At 56.0% G+C, this 22,479-nt stretch overlaps 1 protein-coding gene across 1 annotated transcript in view; it reads left to right on the top strand.

Annotated features, from left to right (window-relative positions):
- The window catches only part of FHAD1 (forkhead associated phosphopeptide binding domain 1), an 80,085-nt gene that overhangs the window by 42,853 nt on the left and 14,753 nt on the right, over positions 1-22,479 (top strand). The window contains exons 15-28 of the mRNA XM_045585186.1: positions 482-552; positions 1,740-1,892; positions 5,244-5,351; positions 5,579-5,686; positions 6,930-7,034; positions 10,116-10,223; positions 11,285-11,458; positions 12,299-12,524; positions 14,022-14,106; positions 14,687-14,793; positions 15,700-15,859; positions 17,163-17,295; positions 21,350-21,479; positions 22,125-22,249. Coding sequence (XP_045441142.1) covers positions 482-552; positions 1,740-1,892; positions 5,244-5,351; positions 5,579-5,686; positions 6,930-7,034; positions 10,116-10,223; positions 11,285-11,458; positions 12,299-12,524; positions 14,022-14,106; positions 14,687-14,793; positions 15,700-15,859; positions 17,163-17,295; positions 21,350-21,479; positions 22,125-22,249 — 1,793 coding nt within the window. The remainder of the gene's footprint in view (positions 1-481; positions 553-1,739; positions 1,893-5,243; positions 5,352-5,578; positions 5,687-6,929; positions 7,035-10,115; positions 10,224-11,284; positions 11,459-12,298; positions 12,525-14,021; positions 14,107-14,686; positions 14,794-15,699; positions 15,860-17,162; positions 17,296-21,349; positions 21,480-22,124; positions 22,250-22,479) is intronic.

Here is a 22,479-nt window from a genome sequence, read left to right as displayed (position 1 = left end):
CCTTCCTCCCGGAGAAACTCCCCGCTCCGCATGCCTCACCAGCCGCTCCAGGCAGACAGGGCCAGATGGGGACGCTGGCCGGGGCCAGGCCCACCAGGGGCCCATGGAGACCCTGGTGAGCTGGGCTGGTCTTGCCAACTGAGCATGCCCAGCTCTCTGCTGACCACCTCTCCGTAGGGTCCTTCCAGCTCCATGTCCTCCTTCAGGCTTTGGACCTTGTCCCTCAGTTTTATGGCTTTGCACACAGTGGGTGCTTGGCTGGTAGGTGTTCTGTTGACGGGTTCTCCTCTGCCGCCTCCAGAAAGAAACTTGACTTTGAGCCCATCCCAGCTGACCAGCCATCTTAGAAGCTCACGTCTTCCTGATGGGCGTGCAGTGCTGCCCTCGCCCACCTGCCGGCAAGCTCTGCCGAGAGGCTGTTTGGAAAGCAAAGGAGGTGAGCTGAGCAGATGCTTACCTTCTTCTCGCTTCTCTTTTCAAGGGCTGTCTTTGTACCTGAAGCATCTTCTGGAACATTATAAAAAAGTCTCCGTCCGGACCCAGGAACTGCAGGTAACCTTCCAGCTTCTGGGAAGGTCAGGCCGGCACCTCCCCAGCGTTCACGCAGCGCTGTGCACGTGAACCCCGTTTACCTGTTAGCTGGTCAGTCCGCACCCTCCAGCAGGTGAAACCGTAGCTCCATCCGCATGTGAAGGGGTTCAGGCGGGCTGGCTGGGATGGCCCAGGACGGCCCGGCCAGAGTGCTCATTCCCTCTATCAAAACCCAGAAAGGGCCAAAACCGGTTTGGCTCAGTGGATAGAGCGTCGGCCTGCAGACTGAAGGGTCCCGGGTTCAATTCCGGTCAAGGGCATGTACCTTGGTTGCGGGCACATCCCCAGTAGGGTGTGTGCAGGAGGCAGCTGACTGATGTTTCTCTCTCACCGATATTTCTAACTCTCTATCCTCTCCCTTCCTCTCAGTAAAAAAAAAAAAAAAAAAAATCAATAAAATATATTTAAAAAAAAAAAAACACACACACACACAGAAAGGCCTCAAAAGCCCTCAGATCTTGAAAACTGTTTATCAAATGCAGCGGAAGAGGTACAGCTGGCCAGAGTCCCGGCAGCAGAATTACCAAAACTGACATAATGTCAGCATGTCAGAGGCAACGTGATCCTCAGGGATTGTGTCGCCCTCACGGTCATGGCCATTAAATGCGTGTAACGAACACCCACCCCACAGGAGAGGCATTCCACAGTCACTGCCCCGGCCTGCAGGCTGCCGCCGAGTCCCCGCTGACCCTCGTGGGTTTGCCCACTGTCTGCGCCGGCCTACCCTCAGCCGGTCCAGACTGGCCCCAGCCGGAGCAGCTCTGCTCTGTTCTGCTCAGGGCGTCCTCGCTCCCCCAGCTGGCCGGCCCGCGCATGCTCTTATGGTTGGCAGGGGCAAAAGAGAAGCAGGACCGGTCAGGGAGTGCTTCGCAGTCATTCTCTGTTTGTATCATGGCTGTTATGTCCCATTGGCCAAAGCAGGTCACATGGCTGAGTGCAGTGTCACTGGGCAGGACAGGGAATAGATTAGGGAAAAGCATAGATTTTCCTTGTGTTTAGGAATGTTTCACATAAAGCTTTGTCCCTCCCCAAAAAGGTAAACAACGTGTAAAAACAACAAACAAAACAAAACAATAAACAACCATGGAAAAGACTCCTGCCCTTAGCCCTGTCCCCTATCAGCTTCAGTGTCCTTTCCTCTCCTTCAGATCAAAGTCAGCAGTACTCAGGAAACTCAAAAATCTTTGCTGCAAGAGACACAACGGGAGTATCTGGCAGAGAAGGAGAAGCTAAGCAAAGAAAGGCAACAGCAAGAAGAGAAGCTGACGGCTAGAGTCAAGTGGCTGATGGAAGAGAAGGCGGTAAGGTTCCTGTCATTATTTTTTTTTCTACTGAAAACGGAGGCCATGGCCTTTTCCATGACAAATTAAAAGCATGGCCTTCAATGGAGAAACCTCAGCAAGTCATTTGGTGTCAGGGAACTAAATTCCTCAAAGGAGTGAGTGATGTTGGAGGAGTTCACGTGGAGCTTGAATTCTGAAACTCAGAGCAAAACCACCTTGAAAAGGAAATGTTATTGAAATTTCTAGAACCAGTAGCTCGTCTGTTTAAATCACATGTGTCAAACACAAGGCCCGCGGGCCAAATCCGTCCCCCAGGCCTTGCAATGTGGCCCGCACCGCGCTGTCATCACTGCACTCCGCTGCGTTTCCATCACAATGACAGTTTATGACTGTTCAGTAAACCATTCGGCCCTCGATTTAGGCTGGATTTTAGATTTTGGCCCCTTCTCTGATTGAGTTCGACACCCCTAGTTTAAATGCTGCCTCTGATTTTACTGTCGGAGCTGCCACCGCAGGTCCTGGGTGGTTCTCAGTGTTTGCAAGACCAGCGTCGTGTTATCTCAGTCTTCTGCTTTCTCTTTGTACGTTTTGATTCCAGCCTTTTGCTCTTCCCTTACACTTACCAGGGAAGACAAATGGCCAAAATAGCTGCTCACGTTTCTAGAAACCACGCCAAGTGGGAGAGGACATTTTACAGGGAAGTTCTCTAGCTCTGAGGTGCCTGAGGGTCAGCCAGGGGTCTTGATAAAGCGAGGTCCTGACTCCGCAGGTCCGGGGTGCGGCCGGGCACCTGCATTTCTAACGAGCTCCCGGCTGGCTGCTGCGGCTGGCACAGGTCTGCAGACCACGCGTCCAGCAGCAGCCTCAGAGGGAGGTTTTCCCGTGGCTGCCTGATGAGAACAGCCTGGACACTGGTTAAAGCTACAGGTCCTGGGGCCCCACCCCAGACCCACTGAACTAGAATCCCTGGAGAAGGCCAGGAGACGGCACTCCAGGAGCCCAGCCTCGGCTCTTTTTGATATTTAGGGACCGCCTCGATTTTAACCACCTCCTGGCCATCATCTCAGACCAGTGGCTCGGGACTTCGGCTGCCCTTTTGTCATTCAGATTAAAAAACAGGAATGCTCTGCCTCTCTCCCCACCCCCGGTTCTGGTCTAACTGGGGTGAGGGTGTGGCTCCTGTGCTAGCATTTGTCAGCACTCCAGGTGGTCCCACCACAGCCCGCCCCTCCTCACAGCCCCTCAGACAGCAGCACAGATCCCCTGGGCCCCAGCCCTTCCCCCAGGGCTGCCCTGCCACTGCCTCTGTCTTTCACGCACCAGAGCTCCGTGACCTCCAGCTTAGTCTGTTCTGTCACACGCCCCCCCCCAAGACCCCTCCAAGAGGCAGAGACCTCTGCCTGTGTCATTCCATCCTCCAGTGTGTGCCGTCTCCTCCTCCTTTCTCTTCCTCTCTTTCTCTGTCCCTCTGCCTTTGGTGAAATAAACGAATGAAGAAGGAGAACCATCTGCCCAACATCTCACCTGATCCCCATAGAGGCAATATTAGCGATAGACTTAAACCAAGGTGCACCATTTTTTATTTATTTAATGTTTTATGTATTTTTTAATTGATTTTTTTACAGAGAGGAAGGGAGAGAGAGAGAGAGCTAGAAACATCGATGAGAGAGAAACACCGACCAGCTGCCTCCTGCACACCCCCTACCGGGGATGTGCCCACAACCAAGGTACATGCCCTTGACAGGAATCGAACCTGGAACCTTTCAGTCCGCAGGCCGACGCTCTATCCACTGAGCCAGACCGGTTTCGGCAGGTGGACCATTTTGAAGGACAATTAGATATGCAAAAAGCCAGTGTCCGGCAATAGAGAGGAAGCTAAAACCAGAAAAAGTCAAGCCTCCAGCACCTCCCACTACTTCCTCTCTCCTCCTGATTGATCTACCCTTTCCAAATGGCTGCTTTTACTTTCTCTCTGGGCTTGGCTCTTCCCTGTGGGTGCACGGCTGACCCCCACCACGTTCCACGCCACTGGCGGCACCAGCCTGGGCCTCCCAGACACCCACTTATAACATCGACCCTGACAGAGGCAGGGGTTCGAGGGCCGGCTTCAGCCGCTTTTAAACAAAACCAATGTCAGGGCCCACCACCCCCTGCAGAGGGGAAGCAGCCAGGTGACCACCCAGACAGACAGACAGTGATCCAGGCCCCTGCTGTCCCATGCAGGGTCTTCGCTCCCAGACACTTAGTGTTGACATCTGGACCCCACCCGCTCATCAAAAAGTGCTGTCTCAGTCCTAGCCGGTTTGGCTCAGTGGTTAGAGCGTCGGCTTGCGGACTGAAGGGTCCCGGGTTCAATTCCAGTCAAGGGCATGTACCTTGGTTCGGGGCACATCCCCAGTAGGGGGTGTGCAAGAGGCTGCTGATCGATGTTTCTCTCTCATCGATGTTTCTAGCTCTCTGTCCCTCTCTCTTCCTCTCTGTAAGAAATCAATAAAATATATTTTTTTAAAAAGTGCTGTCTCAGACTCAGCACCCAGGCGCCCCAATTTTAAATGCACCTTTTTCATGCCGCATGATACAGGACGGTGTGTCAGAATTTACTCATGGGCCCTGGCTTGTCTGAGGGCTCTGTTTCAATGATAAGAAATTTCCTTCACCGAAGTTCCAATCTTTTGTGTTATCATCTGTTCACAACCCTCACCTGATTTCTGCACGCACTAATGGCTTAGATCCGGGCTGGCGAGCTTTCTCCACAAAAAGCCAGACGGCATAGACTTCGAGTTTTGCAGGTCATGCGGTCTCTGCCGTGGCTGCTTAGCTCTATCATTGTACTGTGAAGCAGTCATAGGCAATCCACAATGAGCAAGGAGGTGTTCCAATAAAACTTTATTTACAAAAAGCAGGCAGAGGGCCAGATCTGGCCCATAGACCATCGTTTGCTAACCGTGGTTTAGAACGCAGGCTCCAGAGTCAAATAGGCCAGCGTTTGAATCCCTGCTCGTGGTTAACTAGGCAGATTGCTTCTCTCGCTTTCCTAGTTCCTCCTCAGCAAAGCAGAGATGACAGAGAAATGACAGCCCTTTTCACGAATGGCTAGCGTGTGCCCAGCGTTTCATGTTTATCATCTCATCTGCTCCTCACATCCACCCAATGCAGGAAGCACCATGGCTGTCCCCACTGTACAGACAGGGAAACTGAGGCTTCTGTAGCTTCCCACTTGCCCAAGGTCACACACCGGAGGGATGGACCTGGGGCTGGGATCTGAGCTGCCGGTCAGAGCCCCAGGTTCTGACCGCTGCAGGGCCTGGCACAGAGCCAGGTTCCTGCCATAGTAACCAGGGCTGTTAAACAACGCCCACTGACTTTCAGGCTTTGGAGGAGAGAATCACCGAAGAGAAAAACAGAGCGAAAGAAGCCCTAGAGGAAGAACGGAAGAAAGTCCAGGAGCTGGAGGATCGCTTAAGCCACCAGAGGAAGGTATACAGCTCGGGGAGACTGAGTCTGTCTGGGCCCCAATCCAGGCCTGGCCCGGGCCCTGACTGCCCGGGGCCTGCCCACCCCCGTCCCGGGCTCTCCGCGGCCACCGCCCCCCATGCGGTGCGGTGCGGTGAGCTGTGGAGCATTAACGGACACAGCGCCTGGCTCCGAGTCCAGGTCCCTGCCATGGTAACCCGGTCTGTTAAGCAGCACCCGTTGGCTTCCAGGCTTTGGAGGAGAGCTTTATGCAAGAGAAAGGCAGAGTGAAGGACGCACTGGACGAAGAACAGAGGAGAGTCTACCAGCTGGAGAACCGCTTAACCCACCAGAAGGAGGTAGGCAGCTCAGGGGCGGTCAGCTGCAGCCCCGACCAGGCCCGAGGGCCCTGGAGTGCGCTCAGAGCCACAGATGTGGTGGGCGGGGTGGGGGCAGCTCCCCCAGAGTAAGTTGTCCTCCGGGGGGCTCAGCTACTTTGGGGAGAGGCCTGGCGGCTCTAGGAGAGAACCATGGAGTCGTAGCCTTGACAACCAGTTGGAGAGTTATAAACAGCATAAAACACAGCCCCCTCCCATTGTCCTAACCAGACTCATTAGTCAACAGAGCCAAATATCAACATTTCAATAATTGAAATTTTTTTTGAGAGCCAAATTTTTTAAACTTAAACTTTCTTCTAACACCACTTCTCCAACATAGACTCGCCCAGGCCGTGGTATTTTGTGTAAGAGCCACACTCAAGGCGCCAAAGAGCCACCTGTGGCTCAGGAGCCGCAGTTTGCCGACCACGACCCTAACCAGTTTGGCTCAGTGGATAGAGCTTCAGCCTGCGGACTGAAAGGTCCCAGGTTCGATTCCTGTCAAGGGCATGTACCTTGGTTGTGGGCACATTCCCAGTAGGGGGTGTGCAAGAGGCAGCTGATCGATGTTTCTAACTCTCCTCTCCCTTCCTCTCTGTAAAAAAAATCAATAAGATATATATTTTTTTATTTTTTTTTTTAAATAAAATAAAATGAAAGCCCCAGGCAGGGCTTGGGAGAGAGGTTGGGACTGGGACATGGCGTCTTCTATGGAGAGTGGGACCAGAGCGCAGGGCTGGGGCAGTCACGGAGCTCTAAACTTCGGGGCTGGGCGGATCCTTCAGCAGCTTCCTGCCGTTACCCAGCCTCCCTCTCCCGCCTCCAGGGAGTCTTCCCACCCAGGGCAGCCCACCAGGATGGGCACGTTCCACTATTAATGGATTCTCTGCTCATTGGGAGGCTGCCCGGCACCAAAATCATTCAGGCCTGGCCCCCTGCCCTCCTGCTGCCTCCGAGGCCTGCGTGCAGGCGGCTCTCTCCTCGCACAGGGCTCCGATCCCCGCCCACCGCCAACAAAGTGCGTGGCCCTGGGGCTCCCACCGACTTCCTGTCCTCAGTTTCTCACCCAGGAAATGGGGCGTAACTTCTCTGAGAGGGCTGCTGCGAGAGGGGGAGGTGCAGGCCGCGGGCGTGGCCGGTAAGACCACCCCGGCCCTTAGCTGGCCTCATTCTCAGCGTCATCGGAGTGGGTGACCTCGGCACATCACTGGCCTCCGGTTTGCAGGTTCTGGAGAGCAGCGCGGCCCATGAGAGGAAAGTAAAGGAGGCCTTCGAGACCGAAAAGAGGCGCGTGCAGGACCTGGAGAACCAGCTCACCCAGCAGAAGGAGGTACGGGGAGCGGGCCTCAGTGGAAGGCCCCGTGTCTCTGTGCCCGCTTGTGTGTGCTGGGCACATGGGCAGATGCAGGCAGTGCCAAAGTGGCCAGCATCACCTCATCCAGCTTCACAGCGGCACGGCCTGGGGCAGATCACTTAACCGTCTGTGCCTCAGTTTCCTCATCGGTAAAACGGGAGTGGTGACAGACATGCCTCTGGGAGTTAATAGGTATCAAGTACTCCGAACTACACGGCACACACAGGTGACTGACTGCCCAGGGAAGAGAGAGGATCCCCAGGGGATGACCCCGGGGTGGAGTTGGGGTCAGGCCCTCAGCCAGCTCCCCCTCCTCATCGCCGAAAGGCACTTATGATGCGATCCAGCAGGGATGCCAGAGGAATACCACCCCCACCCCCCGGCTGCGTGTGCCCCTCCCCCAGGAAGGAGACAGATGGACGCAGTCAGATGGACGAGAGAGGAACATAACGAGCTCACGTGGTGGTCACAGCAATGCCCGGGGCTCAGGGCCTTCTGGAGTGGATGGGGAGGAGAGGGAGTGAGGGGGAGGAAGGGGATGTCTGAGCTCCAGGCCCAGCAGAGCTGGGGGCACCCACACCCAGCCTCCCTCAGGAGTCCCCACGAAAGTCAGGGCACAAGAGCCCACCCTAAGGTGAGGGGCAACCAACCGCCTGAACATGCACAGGGTGGCTCCCGGGGGGAGGCCCTGCAGCAGAGAAGGCCCCTCTGGGGAGATGGCCTGGAGGAGAAAGGGAGCACCTGGACCAAGCGGCCACGTGCAAAGGACAGGGACCTGAGTTAACCCGGGGGCAGGGGCAAGGACATAGGGAACGGAATTGAGGCTGTAGTAAATGGAAGCCAAATTAGGGCAGGGGGAGGAAGCGGGAGACAGAGTATGTGCCAGGAGACCGTGGTGGGCTGGAAGCGTCCATTCTGGGTCAAATCCCAGCCCTGCCCTACATGCTGTGTGACCCTGGGCAGGCCCTTGCCCTCTCTGTGACCTGTCTGCGATGTGGGTGTCATGGCAGAACCACCTAGAGGTTTGCTGTGAGGGGTCAGTGCATTCATTGTGAAGCGCCCGCCAGGTGAGGGCAGAGTCTAGGGGGGTAGGGAGGATGGTGTGCCCAGAAGAGGGGAGAAGAAGGGGGGTGGGAGGTGGGGAGTGGCGGGAGGGGAGAGGGAAGGGGACCGACAAGCGAAGACCTTGGCAGCAGGACTGTGCCAGGCGGCACAGGGAAGTGAGATCAGAGTCCTGGTGGGTGAGGGAGCACCCCCCGAGCAGGCCTTTTCAGGGGTCGGGCCCAGACTCTGGGCGGCGGCTGGCCCCTGACTCCCTGACGCAGAGGGGCCGGGGTGGGTCTGGGAGCTCGGGCTCCTGCTGGGCAGGTGGCAAGCCCTGTGCCCGCTTACGTGTGGACGTAGACACATGTCTCTGCCGCCAGGGAGGGTGGGGTTTGAGTCAGCACGGGTGAGCAGGGTCCAAAGGCCAGTGTCAGGGTGGGGAGGGCAGGCACTGGCATCCGAGCTTGAGCCACCGCCTCCTGGCGTGTGACATGGGCACGTGACTTGTCCTCTTCCCGCCTCACTTGCAGCCTCCGTGTCCTCACCTGTAAAATGGGGGTAACTGGGTAGATGCTGCCGGGGGTGTGCAGATTAGATGCACTAATACTTTATCATAGGGGTGTCGAACTCAATCAGAGAAGGGGCCAAAATCTAAAATCCAGCCTAAATCGCGGGCTGAATGGTTTACTGAACAGTCATAAACTGTCATTGTGATGGAAACGCAGCGGAGTGCAATGATGACAGCGCGGTGCGGGCCACATTGCAAGGCCTGGCGGGACGGATTTGGCCCGCGGGCCTTGTGTTTGACACATGTGCTTTAGCACCACATTGTAATCACTTAAAGATGCCCGTCATCACAGTATTATTTGCACCTGGAATGGCCAGGCAGCATCCCTAATAAAGAAGGGGAGGGGCCCTCCTGACATGGACTCTTACAGCAGGAAGGACGTAGACTGGCAGGGTGGGGGCTGGACCTTCGGAGGCAGCCTTGACCGTAGGAAAATGCCCTGCCCGGCAGGGCGGCGAGTTGGGGCCCTGGTGGGCCCGGAAGGCCCGAGCGTGGAGCAGGGCGGTTGGATGGGGGCCACTGAAGCTTCTGGAACAGCGGGGAAGCTGGTCTTTCTCCAGGGACACGCATCCCAGAGTCTCACCCCGCGGCCCCACCACCACCACCACCACCAGCAGCATAGCATCCCCTATAACAATTTCCAGTAGCTTTTTTTTTTTTCTTTTTGCTAAATGATGCATGTTCACTAAAGAAAATTTAGAAGATAGAGACTAGTGAAAAGAAGAATATGTAAATTGCCATAATCCCAACTCCCCCCCAAATTACCATCTTTACGTGTTGGCACAGACCTCTCCAGTGTTTTGTCTGTGCCTGTATGTATATATTTTACATATTTTTCTTGCGAGCTTTATATGTTTGTGGGGGCAAGAGTTCCACCAGCCAGAACTGGAGTTCTCCAGCCTCGCTCTGCCCGTGTAACCTCCCGGGGCTTGTGTGACTAAGGCTGGGCCCCGGCCTCCTCCCCATCACCAGACCTTGCCGGCTACGTGTTCCCAGTGCCAGACAGTCCTGGACATCCGTTTTTGGACCCTAGCCTTTGTAGGCCACGTACAGACCACCAGGTGCCAGGCCTGCAGGGGCAGGGGGTGTGTGCCCAGCTCTGTCACTCGTGCCCGGCCTCCCAAGAAGCCGTGTACTTCCAAAGAAGGCCACACTGGGGCCAGCACATGTCTGTTTACTCAGGGGCTCAGAGCCAAACGCCTAGAGCCGAACACTCACCAGCATGTCACTTCCCGAACGCCAGCCCCAGATTCCTGAGTGACGAGAGCTCTCCCTGTGACGCGCGTGACCAAGACGTGACTGCCAGGTTCTCACCTCTCCCTGTGGGCAGCCTGACCCTGCAGCTCTCGCTCCCAACCCCTGACTCACCGGTTTCAACAATTACGAATCCATCTCCCTCTCTCCCTCGTGCATAAGCCCTCAGACCACTTGTCCTTGACTTCCAGATATCAGAGAACAGCATCGCCCAGGAGAGACAGAAGGCGAGGGAGGCCATCGAGAAGGAAAAGAAAAGGGTGCAAGACCTGGAGAACCGCCTGAGCAAGCAGAAAGAGGTACGGCCCGGCGAGGAGAGCGGAGGAGCAGGCGTGGTTCGGAGCAGGCCGGGAGGCAGGCGGGCGGTCCCACTCGGCCGCTCTCTGGCTGTGGGACACTAGGCAAGTTGCTCACCGTCTCTGTGCACTGGTTTCCGCACTCAACGAAACACAGACGATCCCCAAAGGTCAGCCTCCTTGAGCTGTGAGGCTTCGTTGTTAGCGTGCACACAAAGCACACAGAACACCCTGGCACCCTGCGAATGAAGTTAATAATAATTATCATCATTACTGAGAGCTCACAGCTGGGAAGCAGAGGGGCGGGATCCAAACCAGGACCATCTGACGCCAGAGGCTGTGTGGCTCTGCCGCCTGGGGTCAGAGAGGGGTCAGGACGCCTGACCTTCTCATCACCGTGATGTCATTTCTCCACCAGAACTTCTCCTGATTGTCATCATCGCCTTCATGCCAACTCCCATGTATGTCACGGGGAGTCGCAGGCACAGTAGCGGTAGAAGTTGGCACATGGCCCTGCCCTGGGCACCTCCATGCTGTGGGGTGTAATTCACAGTTCCTGGGTCCCAACGGTACAAGGGGAACACACACTCACACATACAAACACATTCACACACACACACACACACACACACAAACACACTCACACACACACTTGCACATACACACACACACACAATAGCCAACATCTCAATAGTCAGAGCAAGCAATAAACACACAGCCTGACAATAGGGGTTTAACTTTAAATAACACTTAAGTTACTTAGATACAGGTAAATACAAATTCAGAAGGTTTTCAAGACCAGGTGGAACTAAAGTCTATTCACGCCAGTCCTGGATGATTTTCTCCTGAGAAAGGCTCTCAAACGTCAGCCTGGGTAGTCAGCTGAATATAAGAGGGAGCTCTGTACTGATCGGAACCTCCCGGAGAAGCCATGGACTTGGACTTCAGAGGGACCGAGGGAACAGTGCCAGGACAGAGGTCACCCCCTCTGAGCGCCGGGGGCGGGGGGAGCGGGAGGCGCTCAGAGGGGGTTTCTGGTGATTGGGGGTCTGTTGCTTGTCTAGGAAATGGACCTGAAGGCGCAGAAGGAAGACGTTCTGAATAACAAACTAAAGGACGCGCTGGCGCTGGTGGAGGAGAGCCAGAGGACAAAGGCGGCCGAGAGCCTGAAGGCGGAGAGCCTGGCCATGAAGCTGAACGAGGCGCTGGCGGAGCTGGAAACCGCCAAGACAAAGATGGTGAGAGGCAGACTTCTCCGCTCGGCGCAAACCACAGTGCTGTGAGCACGCGGCTCAGAAATGGGGGGGGGGGGGGGGGCCCTGTGCTGGTGCTCAGCCTCCATGCCGCTGCCGAGGCTCTGGGTCCGACAGGCCTTCCCCCAGGGGACCCTCCTGTGACTGTAGGACCAAAACTGTCCTCAGACTTCACCAAATGTATGTGAGTTTCTCAGGCAGAGCATCGGCCCATGGGGAGGAAATCGAGCCTGGAGGGACTGAGCCTACCGTCAGGCCATGTGCCCAGACCAGAAATCAAACCATGACCTCCCGGTTCAGAGGTCAACACTCAACCACTGCGCCACATGGGCCGGGCCATCCACTTCTTTTCTTATAAAATCATTCATTAATTCAATGAATCTTTACTGAGCATGTGGGCCCCATGCTGTGGCAGGGATCTGGGCACTGAGGGTGCTGGGCGTGTTGGTAAACTTAAAAAGATCAGTACCTGCTGCCATGGGGCTTACGTGCTGGTGGGAGTGAGAAGCAAAGACACGGGGTCATTCGGACGGTGCTAAGTGCCTCAGAGGCAACGAAACAGGACGATGGAACAGAAAGTGCCTCGGGTTGCTGCTCTGGCTGGGCAATCAGGGAGGGCCTCCCTGAGGAGGTGGCATTGGCGGCCTGAAACTCAGGAAGGAAGCAGCCACGCAGGGAGCCAGGGAGGCAGCGCAGCACGCAGGGGGACCACACGTGTGCAAAGGCCCCGAGGCGGGACCACGCTCGGTGGCTGTGGAGGCCAAGGGGACGTGTTACCGTCGTTACTGTCAGAGCAACCGCCGCACTAACATCCCCGTCCCCCAGATCATGATGGAGGGGCGGATCCAGCTGCAGCAGCAGACCATCAAGGCGCTGCACGAGGAGCAGGAGTCGCAGAAGCAGGGCTTCGAAGAAGAAGTCGCCGAGTACAAGGAGCAGATCAAGCAGCACTCCCTGACCATCGTGAGCCTCGAAAAGAAGCTCCAAAAAGTGACGGAGCATCACAAGAAAATAGAGGAAGAGATCGCAGCCTTGAAGGACAACGACCTGGGTAGGTCCCGGGAGACCCGAGGACCCTTCGTGCCGGGCAGGTTCCGGTCGGCCTGTGGGTCCCCAGGGGCCGATGGGTAAGGAACGGGCTTCTGCTCGTGGAGAAGCTCGCTCACTCCCTGGCGCCCCCTTTCGTTCTCGTGACACAACACGGTCGGGGGCCCTCGAGGCCCAGGGGGGACCGAGGCGACAGCGAGGAGTCGGGCAGCCTCTGTGCCCGGCCGGGCAGCGGGGAGCGCAGGCTGCCGGCTCCCAGGGCCGTCGGAGCGGCGTGGCAGGCACCGTCTTCTCTACGTGAACTCCCCCGGCAGGTGCCTTTTGAAGGCTTCCCTCTGCCGTTGTCGTTCGTGACTTTGTCTGATGCACTTTCGTAGCCGTCAGGGTCTGTTTCCTAAAAGCCAAACCCCAGAGGCTGAGACGGCACTCGGAGTGCTGAGCGTGTGTTTGCCCTAAACGACCCAGCCACCAGCTGCCTGGAGAGGCCCTCTAGCTACTCTAAACGTCAGGGGCATTCACCTCACTTCTCGGAGGAGAGTTCTGGAAGCCAAGGCCCCAGGCCAGGGTCAGCCTCAGCGCTACTGACATTTGGGGCCCGATAATTCTGTGGGGTGGGGGCCGTCCTGGGCACTGTAGGGTGTTGAGCAGCATCCCTGGCCTCTACCTGCCAGATGCCAGTGCCACCGCCCACCCCAGTGTGACAACCACAAATGTCTGCAGACATCGATCGACAACTAAAAACTCACCCTGGTTGAGAATCATGGTCCTGGTCTCAAGCCTGCCAATGAGCTGTCGGGGCTCACCTCATGCATTCATTCACTCAACGTGCTTCATGGAGCATCTGTTATGTCTCAAGTTCATTCTGGGCACCGAGGGTTCAGTGATGGGCAAGCAGGCAGGGTCCCTGCAGTTAACCCAAATCCTGCCCTGACAGGTGACCCATGGTGAGCCGGGCACCATGGCCAGGTCCAGGTCAGAGGGAGGATGCTGAAGCTGGGACCTGAAGGGTGACAGCTTGGTCACCCCACACTTAGACCACAAGGCACTGAACGTTGAATGAACGAATGAATGAATGAGCGAGCATGTGACTGAGTGGTGAGGGCGGAAGCTGAAGGCAGTGGGCTGGGGAGTAAGTAGAAAATGTAGTAAGGACAGGACTCTTGTCTGAGTGCAGAGGAGGAAGTAGGGCGGGCGGTGTGACCCAGTGGTTAGGACTCTACCCCTCACGCGCTTGCTGAGTGGGCACAGGTTCCGTCACTCCTGTGTCCACTTCCTCGTCTGTATGGAGTTAATGACCTGTGCCTTAGAGAGCAGCGGGGAGGACTTCATGAGCTCAGGGAGGGTGGAGAGTCCTCAGCCTGTGACACGGAACTCGTGGTGGTCCCGTAGGGGGAGAGTGTATAAGTGGGGGAGATGCAGGCGCGTGGATGGGTTACTCTGCTTCGGGGAAAGAAGGCCCGGGTTGCGGGACTGTAACGATGTCCGCATGTCCCTGATTCAGCCCAGGAGCAGGGAGCACAGCAAGACTGCCCTCCGGGGACCCCCGCGGAGAGCCGCACCAAGGACGCAGTGTGTGACCACATGATGTGAGTATCCTGGGCCTAGTCCGCGCCACAGCCTTACCCCGGCGTGCACGCCAGCAACGGCAATCCCACCGTACCCCCACTTCCGGCCTCGTTACCAGAATCTGATAAAAGGTGTGGAGTCCGGGGTCTTCTTGTTATTTGAGTTTCTTAATTCTTTTTAAAAAATATATTTTTATTGATTTCAGAGAGAGTGAGGAAGAGGGAGAGACAGAAACATCAATGATGAGAGAGAATCACTGTTCAGCTGCCTCCTGCACATTCCCCCTCTGGGAATGGAGCCCACAGCCCAAGCATGTGCCCTTGACTGGAATCGAACCCTGAACTCCTGGTTCATAGGTCAATGCTCACCCACTGAGCCACACCAGTTGGATGCGATGTGTTTATCTTCAATGATGTACATTAACATGAATTTTGTTTTGAGAATTTTTAAAGCCGCTGCTTACCCCGTTGCTGGGACCAGTGTCCCATGGACCATTACTGATGGGGTGTCACTAGGCATCTGTACGTGGTCCCTCCCAGGCCCCTGAGACACCAGGGAGACGGGGCTGACCCGGCTCTGCCTGTTTTCTGTGAGTTGCAGAGAGGACTTGTTGACTGCTCAGAAGGAAATCCTGTCTCAGCAGGAGGTCATCATGAACTTAAGGAAAAACCTCACGGAAGCCCATACCCGGATGTCAGATCTGAGAGGTTCGTATGCTTGCCTGGGTCCCTTGACTTCCCGGCCCACTCTGAGGAAGGAAAGAATCGGGGCCGACGAGTCGGAAAGCACGGCATTGAGGCCCTGCTCGGTCTGCTTTCCCGGGCGGCCACAGCACTTGTGGCGGGATCAGCAAAAGCCCTGTCCGACTGTGGCCCTGACTCCCTACCAAGGGGCCACATGTCACTCCTCAGAGGGCGCTGGACCTCTGCAATGAGGCACAGCTCCCCTTTTCTAGGAGAATTTCCTGTCACCGCTGAGAATTTGCCCCCAGGCTCCCTCCTGGGGCATAGCAACCTGCACAAGCCCTAACACTCACCAGCTTTGGGACCCAGGGCCAGGTCATTCCTTCCAGGGTCCCCCTCCTCAGATGTGAAATCACCTGCAATTCACCTGCTTCTCGGGCTGATGTGCCCATCGGGGCCACCTAGAGCGGGGTGAAGTACTCAGAGCTTTGGGGTGCCCAGCTAAGGGTGAGGGAGCGGCTGCGTGCTCACCTGCACCTGTCATTGGCTGGAGGCTGTTGCACCTGAGCAAACACATGAGGAGCAGATTCCAGAGGCCTGAGAACACCCTTAGACACAGAGCAGCAGAAGCGGGCAGCGGGAAGTGGGCCGAGTGCCCCAAAGGGCCATAGGGACATGGGCGGGTCAGACAGCACCTGCGGGTTATACAGCCTAAGGCAGGGGCACACGGTCCTCAGAGAGCCAGCGCTCACGTGAGTTGTTTGCTCAGACGCCAGCAGACCTCCTGGCTGTTGCTGAAGCCCCCGGAGAATTCCTGGAGGGCGGGCCCTCCTCGCGGCTCTCAAACCCGGGCAGAGAGAGGAGCCTGCTGTGGCCCTCGTGGGGACCCCAGGCGGGACACCCCCTCACCAGCTTTCATGTCGCTCCCAGGGGAGCTTAATAAGAAGCAGAAGGTGGAACTGGAGAGGAACGTGGCCCTGGTCCAGCAGCAGAACAAAGAGCTGGGGGCGCTCAAGGAGAAGATGGCCCAGGTGACCGGCCTGGTGGAGAAGAAGGACCGGGAGCTGGAGGCCCTCAAGGAGGCACTCAGGTGTGTGAGGAGGCCTGCACGGCGTGCAGAGCCAGGGCACACTGAGCGCCCCGGGGTACACCTGAGCACCCCAGGAACCTTGCACAGAGAGGGGGTCAGTAAGTGCTGAGAGAGGAGTGGGATGGATGGATGGATGGATGGATGGATGAAGAATGAATGAATGGCCTGTATCATTGCTTCACAGCCTTATCAGGTAGAACAGGCCTTTGCTAAGTCCTGTGCTTCTCAGAGATTCCTGCCCAATATTCCGGAGGACAGGTCTCAGCTTAAATGCCACTTCCTCCAGGAAGTACTCTGTCACTCACCCTCCCCAAATATGGACCAGGGCTCCTGCTCTGCCTGGGGCCCTCAGCCCCGCACTTCACCTAACCCAGTGGTTGGCAAGCCCATCAGTCAACAGAGCAGTAAACTGCAGCTCAAGAGCCGCATGTGTTTCTCGAGCCACTGTTTGCCGACCACTGACCTAACCCAACTTCTCAGTCAGGCTGTTTAATTGCCCATTCAATGCCTGCCTTCCCCCTGAGGACAGACCTTGCCTGGCATTGCCTCCCAGCATTCCCTGAAGGAAATCAATGAACATTGATTTAAATTTTAAATTATTAAATGTATAGACTGGAGGTGTCAGAGGTCAGCTCCAAGGAAATATTCAATATCCCCGTCCCATGGATTTATCTAAAAAGTGCATGTGGCTTTGCATTTTCATCCATAGCTTGTCCAAATTTTGACATAATGTTTTCCCCAAGAAAGCGTGAGTAAAACCGATGTCTTGTGTAGACCCCGTAGCTCCTCATGCCTCGGGGCCCATGGCCAAAGCAGAGTCACACAGCGGTTCAAAGCGCGGGCTCCAGCCCCGTGCTGACTGGGTTCAGAGCCAGGCATGTCCACTGACAAGCTCCGTGACCGCGGGCAAATGGCTGTGTGTCTGTTCCTGCCCGGCCGGTGGGGCCAGGAGAGTCCCCAGCTCCTGGGGCTGCTATGAGACCCGGAAGGGCTTACCCGTAAGAAAGCAGAAAATGGCGCACAAACAACAAACACTCCCATCCGTGGCATCTCTCTGCGGGAGACCCAGGGGGGAAGCCAGGGCAGCTGGGTGCCCACCACCCTGGCCACTCTCCTGCAAGTCCCCTGAGACTAAACTCTCCAGTGACCCGTGGGCAGGAGACCTGAAGGCTGGGGGACCTCAGTTACCTGTAAACATGGAGCTCCTGTTCTTGTCCTGTGGGGGCTGGGCGAGGAGAGGCGAGGGGGGACCTCGTGGCTCCCGGAACCCTGTGCAGCCCCGTGACACGTCGCCTCTGCCCAGGGCCTTCCAGGAGAAGCGCAGGCCCCCGCCGCCCAAGGAGAAGCCCCCGAGGCCCAGGAGCACGGCCCAGACGTGCGGCATCCCCGTGCAGATGGAGCCCATCCCCACGGACACCTGCGTGAGCAGCCAGGAGGTGAGTGCCCGCCCGGTCCCTGCCCCCAGGAGGACAGGCTGAGGGAGGGGGAGCCCCGTGGCGGCTCTCTTGGCTCTGGAAAACATTCTCATCCTGAGTTCCCAAAACAGTGCATCCTTCTGTGCCAGGTGCCAGTTAACCAGCAGGAGTCCTGCCCCTCCAATGCCGTCCCCAGAGGTGCCAGCTGTCAGCAGGTTGGCACATCCTCCTTATACAGCGTGACTGGGCAGTGGGTGGAGACCCGGCTCGGGTCTGGTCTGCTGGGGTCCTCTTCTCAGAAACTGTGACCTCAGGAGGTCACTGAGCCAATCCCCTCTTCCGGAAAGTGGGAGAAATAACACTCACAAATCACCTCGTAGGGTCGTTGAGAAATACCTTTTATTTACAAACTCAACACACACACATACCTATACAGATAGGGGTTGGCAAAAGTAGACTCACAGTTGTTCATGTGGAAAGTAATACAATGATCTATAGTAATAAAAGCGTAATATGCTAATTAGACCAGACAGCCGAACGACCTTCTGGACATCCTTCCGGACAACCGGACGAAGCCGGGGCTGCGAGGGCCGAGGCAGGCTGCCACGGCTGTGAAGGCCGAGGCCAGCCGCTGCAGCTTCAGGGGCCAAGCCCCTTGTATAAATTTCGTGCATTGGGCCTTTAGCTAATAAATCATGATACAAGAATCAACTGTCTCATGTACTCACAGCTGTAAATGTACTTTGCGTCCCACCCTGTACATACATTTATTTTTTTAGCTTTTTAAAAAATATATATATGTTTTATTGATTTTTTTTTTACAGAGAGGAAAGGAGAGGGATAGAGAGAAACATCGATGAGAGAGAAACATCGACCAGCTGCCTCCTGCACACCCCCTACTGGGGATGTGCCCGAAACCAAGGTATATATGCCCTTGACTGGAATCGAACCTGGGACCCTTCAGTCCGCAGGCCAACGCTCTATCCACTGGCCAAACTGGTTTCAGCTTAGCTGCTTTTTTAATTTTTTTAATTTTCTTTATTGATTAAGTTATTGCCTATGTGTACTTACCGCCTCTTTCACCCCCTCCCCGGTACATGTATTTATTTAAGAGATTTATTTTTATTTTTTGCGAAATAATGGTATCAAGCCATATATATTCCACAAATTGGTTTTCCCCACACAATTATTTAAACGGGCATCTCTTCAGGTAAGATCTAATGTCTGCTTTTAAATGTCTGCATAGAATCCTCTGCGTCCCTTTTGTCCAAGCAGCCCCCTGTGGATGGAGATTTGAGTGGCTTCTGTGTTCCCACATTATTGTCCTGCCTAGCCAGTCTGGCTCAGTGGATAGAGTGTCGGCCTGCGGACCAAAGGGTCCCGGGTTCGATTCCAGTCCATGGCAGGTACCTTGGTTGCAGGCTCCTCCCCGGCCCCAATCCTGGTCGGGGCATATGCAAGAAGCAACCAATCTGTGTGTTTCTCTCACATGGATGTTTCTCTCTGTCTTTCCCTCTGTCTGCCACTCTCTCTCAAAATCAGTGGGAAAATATCCTCGGGTGAGGATTAACAACAACAACAAAAACACTATCTAAACTGCTGGGCCCAGAGGACGTCCGAAATTGCGCTCGATTGGGCCACACTGCCTTCCCAAAGAGCAGCACCATCTGCTCTGCGGCTGTCCCCTGACCCTTCTCTCGGGCCCCCACCCAGAGACCTCTCTGGGCCTGAAGTCCCAGCCTCAGAGCAGCAGGGAGTACGTGTGAGAACAGCCTTAATCACGCCGGCCTCGGAGGTGGCACTCAGGTTCTGCCCCGGGGCTGGGGCCCTGATGCTCCCGTTGCCCGTGGAGACCTGATGTGGGTCCGGTGCTCCCTGCAGGCCCCAATTTCCTGGAGGCCCCGGATGTGAGTCCCCGGGTTTGCTCTATGAAACTAGAGAGCAGGGCGCCTCAGTCACGGGGCTTTGAATTCTCACTTGGAAACGAGGCCAAATGTGTCAGCCTGCCTTCCTGCTTCCTCACAGATGCCTCTCTCCTGCCAAGCAGCAGCGAGCCAGGCCGCACACAGCTCTCACGGAAGGGCTCAGTGGCCCAGCAGCTGGCCTTGGCACTGACCGCTGCCCGGGCCCTTGGACAGCATCTCCTCGCCGCTCAGGGTGGCCTCGAGCTGGGACTGCAGCGGGTCCGTGGGCTGAGCTCCGAGGGGCAGAGAGCAGGTCTCCCTCCTGCTGGAACCCCAGGCTCTTAGTGCAAGGCCTGACCCATGTCCATTCACTCTCTCAACAACTATTGAGCGCCTGCTGTGTGCCAGGCCCTGTGCTGGGGGAAGAGGAGGACCCACGGGGTTTCTGCCCACTGGGGATCTGTGTGTGTCGGGATGGATTGTTATTAGTTTCCCTTACGGGACGGGATTGGCAGAGCCAGATGAAAGGGGAAAAGTATTTGTTCCTTCTCAGAACGGTTTCCGCCCTCCGGCCGCTTCCTGCTTTCTAAGCCAGAGCGGGTCAGAGGGCTGCAGAGTTGTATGAGAAAGAATCTGCGTCTCCTCGAAATAAACACGTTCCCAGGGGGCGGGGAGCTGGGGTCACGCCGGGCCCAGGCGCGAGTAGAGGCTGCCCGGAGCCTCGCTGCCCTGCTGCATTGTTCCCAACGGCAGAACGCTGGACGTGGGTAGATTGTAAAAACCCGGAGCCCCTCCCAGACGGACCCCGGCCACGTGACTTGCTTGTCTGATGGGATATGAGCAAGCACAAGGCAGATACGTGTTGATGCTTTGGGGCTTGATCTCTCCTGCTGGCCTTGGGAGCCTGCGCCCACCACACACGAACAAGCCTGGTGCAGCCCGGCCGGTGTGGCTCAGTGGTTGAACTAGGAGGTCACCTGTGAACCAGGAGGCCATGGTTCGATTCCCCAGTCAGGGCGCATGCCCCAGTTGCAGGCTCCATCCCCAGTGGGAGGCGTGCAGGAGGCAGCCGATCAATAATTCTCTCTCATCATAGATGTTTCTATCTCTTTCTCCTCTCTTCCTCTTTGAAATCAATAAAAACATATCTAAAATAATAAATAACAGAACCAAAATTGTTCGTTCCTTCCCTTTCTTGCCAGCTCTGCCTACACCTAAAAGCCATTGCTAACATCCCATCCCACTTCCACTCTAACACCTACCACCGCCCCCCTGTATCTTCCATCTTTCCTTATTGTCTGTCTCCCACGCTGGGATACAGAATCCAGGACAGCAGGGGTTCTGCCAGTTTTACTCACTGCTGAGTCCCCAGTGCCTAGAATAAGTCTCGGCACGCAGAGGTGAATTGCTTAACAACACGTAACATGACTGGTCTTCAGGGGGATCCCTGAACCCCCAGAGGTTGTAGGCACCTCATTGTGTGTACGTGGATTTTTCTGGAGAAAGGCACCCTATGCTTTGCCGAATCTCAAAGGGGTGCACGGACCCCACACGATAAGGAAGTGCCCTTGCCTGTGCCCCCTGTGAGCCCGGCTCCAGCTGGGCGGCTGGCGGCTGCCGGGCCTGCGGTGCAGTCCGAAGGCCCCCCCATTGCAGAAGTTCCGCTGGGCTAGGGGCTCCGGGGGCTCCGAGGAGGCGTTTCCTCTCTCCAGACCTGCCGAGAGCCCGTTTACCAAACCCCCCGCCCCCGGCAAGTCTTAGCTCACCATCCTTACCGCCAGAGAAGAAGCGAGCATCCGTGTTCTCATCCACACACGTCCCTCCAGAGCACAGTGAGAAGTGCCGTTCAGAGCTGGGCCCAGAATGACAGCATATGGAAACCCACGCTTAGAAAAAACATAAACAAGACGCGGGGAGGTCACCTGGGGGGGCGGGGGGGTGTCTTTTGTTTACAGCTGCGCTAAGCAGAGGGGAAAGCTGGACATCTTCCTAGCTGGGAATTTATATTTAAAGGGAAAGATTTAAGTTCCTTCTCGGTGGAAGCCCCCTTTGTGATACTTTCCAAAGCCCTCGGCAGCCAGGTTTCCGCTGCGTGTGCGTTGTCCACGTTTCTCCACGTGTGAGAGAGGCGCTCACCCCTGGTAAAGCCGCCGCCCGTCCCTCCACCGCAGGAGCAGTCCTTCTGTGACCTCGGGGCCAAGTGCAAAGGGTCCCGGCACGAGGAGGTCATCCAGCGTCAGAAGAAGGCCTTATCCGAACTGCGGGCGCGAATCAAAGAACTCGAGAAGGCAGGCTCCTCCAGTAAGTGTCCCCCTCCCTCGGCTGCCTCTCAGACGTGGAGCCGGTGGGGGACTAGAGGGGCGGTGGGTGGGTGGGGAGGGCAGACTTTCCTAGTAAGATCATTCTTGGAGGTTGGGAGTGGAGGAACCATCTCCAGGTGAGTTCACTTTGGGAACTGACCCATTCGCCTGGACCACGGTCTCCTTATCCTTGTCATTTCAAAACCAATGAAATGTTATGTTCATTATAATATTTATAGGATGTTCTAATACAATAAAAAAAAAAATGAGCAGACATGATCTCAGAGTCAAGGGCAGAACTTGCTATTAAATAAGTAGGGTTTCATGAAAAACCCATACATTGTCCTACTTTTTCTCTTTTCACTGTGGCCTGGTGGGAACTTTCGCATGGACCAACACTATACAAGGATCGACCTTGGGGAACCTCCTAGAATTCCTGCCCAGAGGGGACAGGGCTCTCCGGGTGCTGAGCTGGCTGCTGGGCGGAGCCCTGGGCAAGGACCCAGAAGGCTGGGTTCAAGTTCCATCCTGTTCCCGTGAGGTGGCCTCCCATTGGCTGTGTGACCTTGGACAAGACCCGGAAAGAGTAGTGGTGCTTATGGCATGCAATCGCTGAGCCTTTCCTTCAAATCAAATTCTTTTCTAGATGATAAGGTCCACCAGAATAAATCATTTCAAGACTTAAAGACTCTCAGGATGGAAAAGCACATCCAGAAAACGTTGGACGCAAAGCCCGATTGGCCAGCTCTCTCAAGAACGGAGATCCAAGCGGTAACCAAATTGAGTTTGTCTCTGCATGACTGACAGACACGTGGAGAGGGCGGGCATGAGGGCAGACACCAGCTGTGCGCCCTAGCACGGCGGTGCGTATTGGGGGCTGGGGGCCAGGCCCTTCCCGATGGGCCATTGTCCGTACCGACTGGTCAGTGCCTCCCATCACAGCAGCCCCGTCTGAGAATGGAAAGGCCGCCTCCGGGTGTGCCTTGCCTGGTGCTTCTGTG

Source organism: Pipistrellus kuhlii, unplaced genomic scaffold (assembly GCF_014108245.1).
Source record: "Pipistrellus kuhlii isolate mPipKuh1 unplaced genomic scaffold, mPipKuh1.p scaffold_m20_p_2, whole genome shotgun sequence".
Lineage (NCBI taxonomy): Eukaryota > Metazoa > Chordata > Mammalia > Chiroptera > Vespertilionidae > Pipistrellus > Pipistrellus kuhlii.
This window is presented reverse-complemented; position numbering and strand designations above follow the sequence as displayed.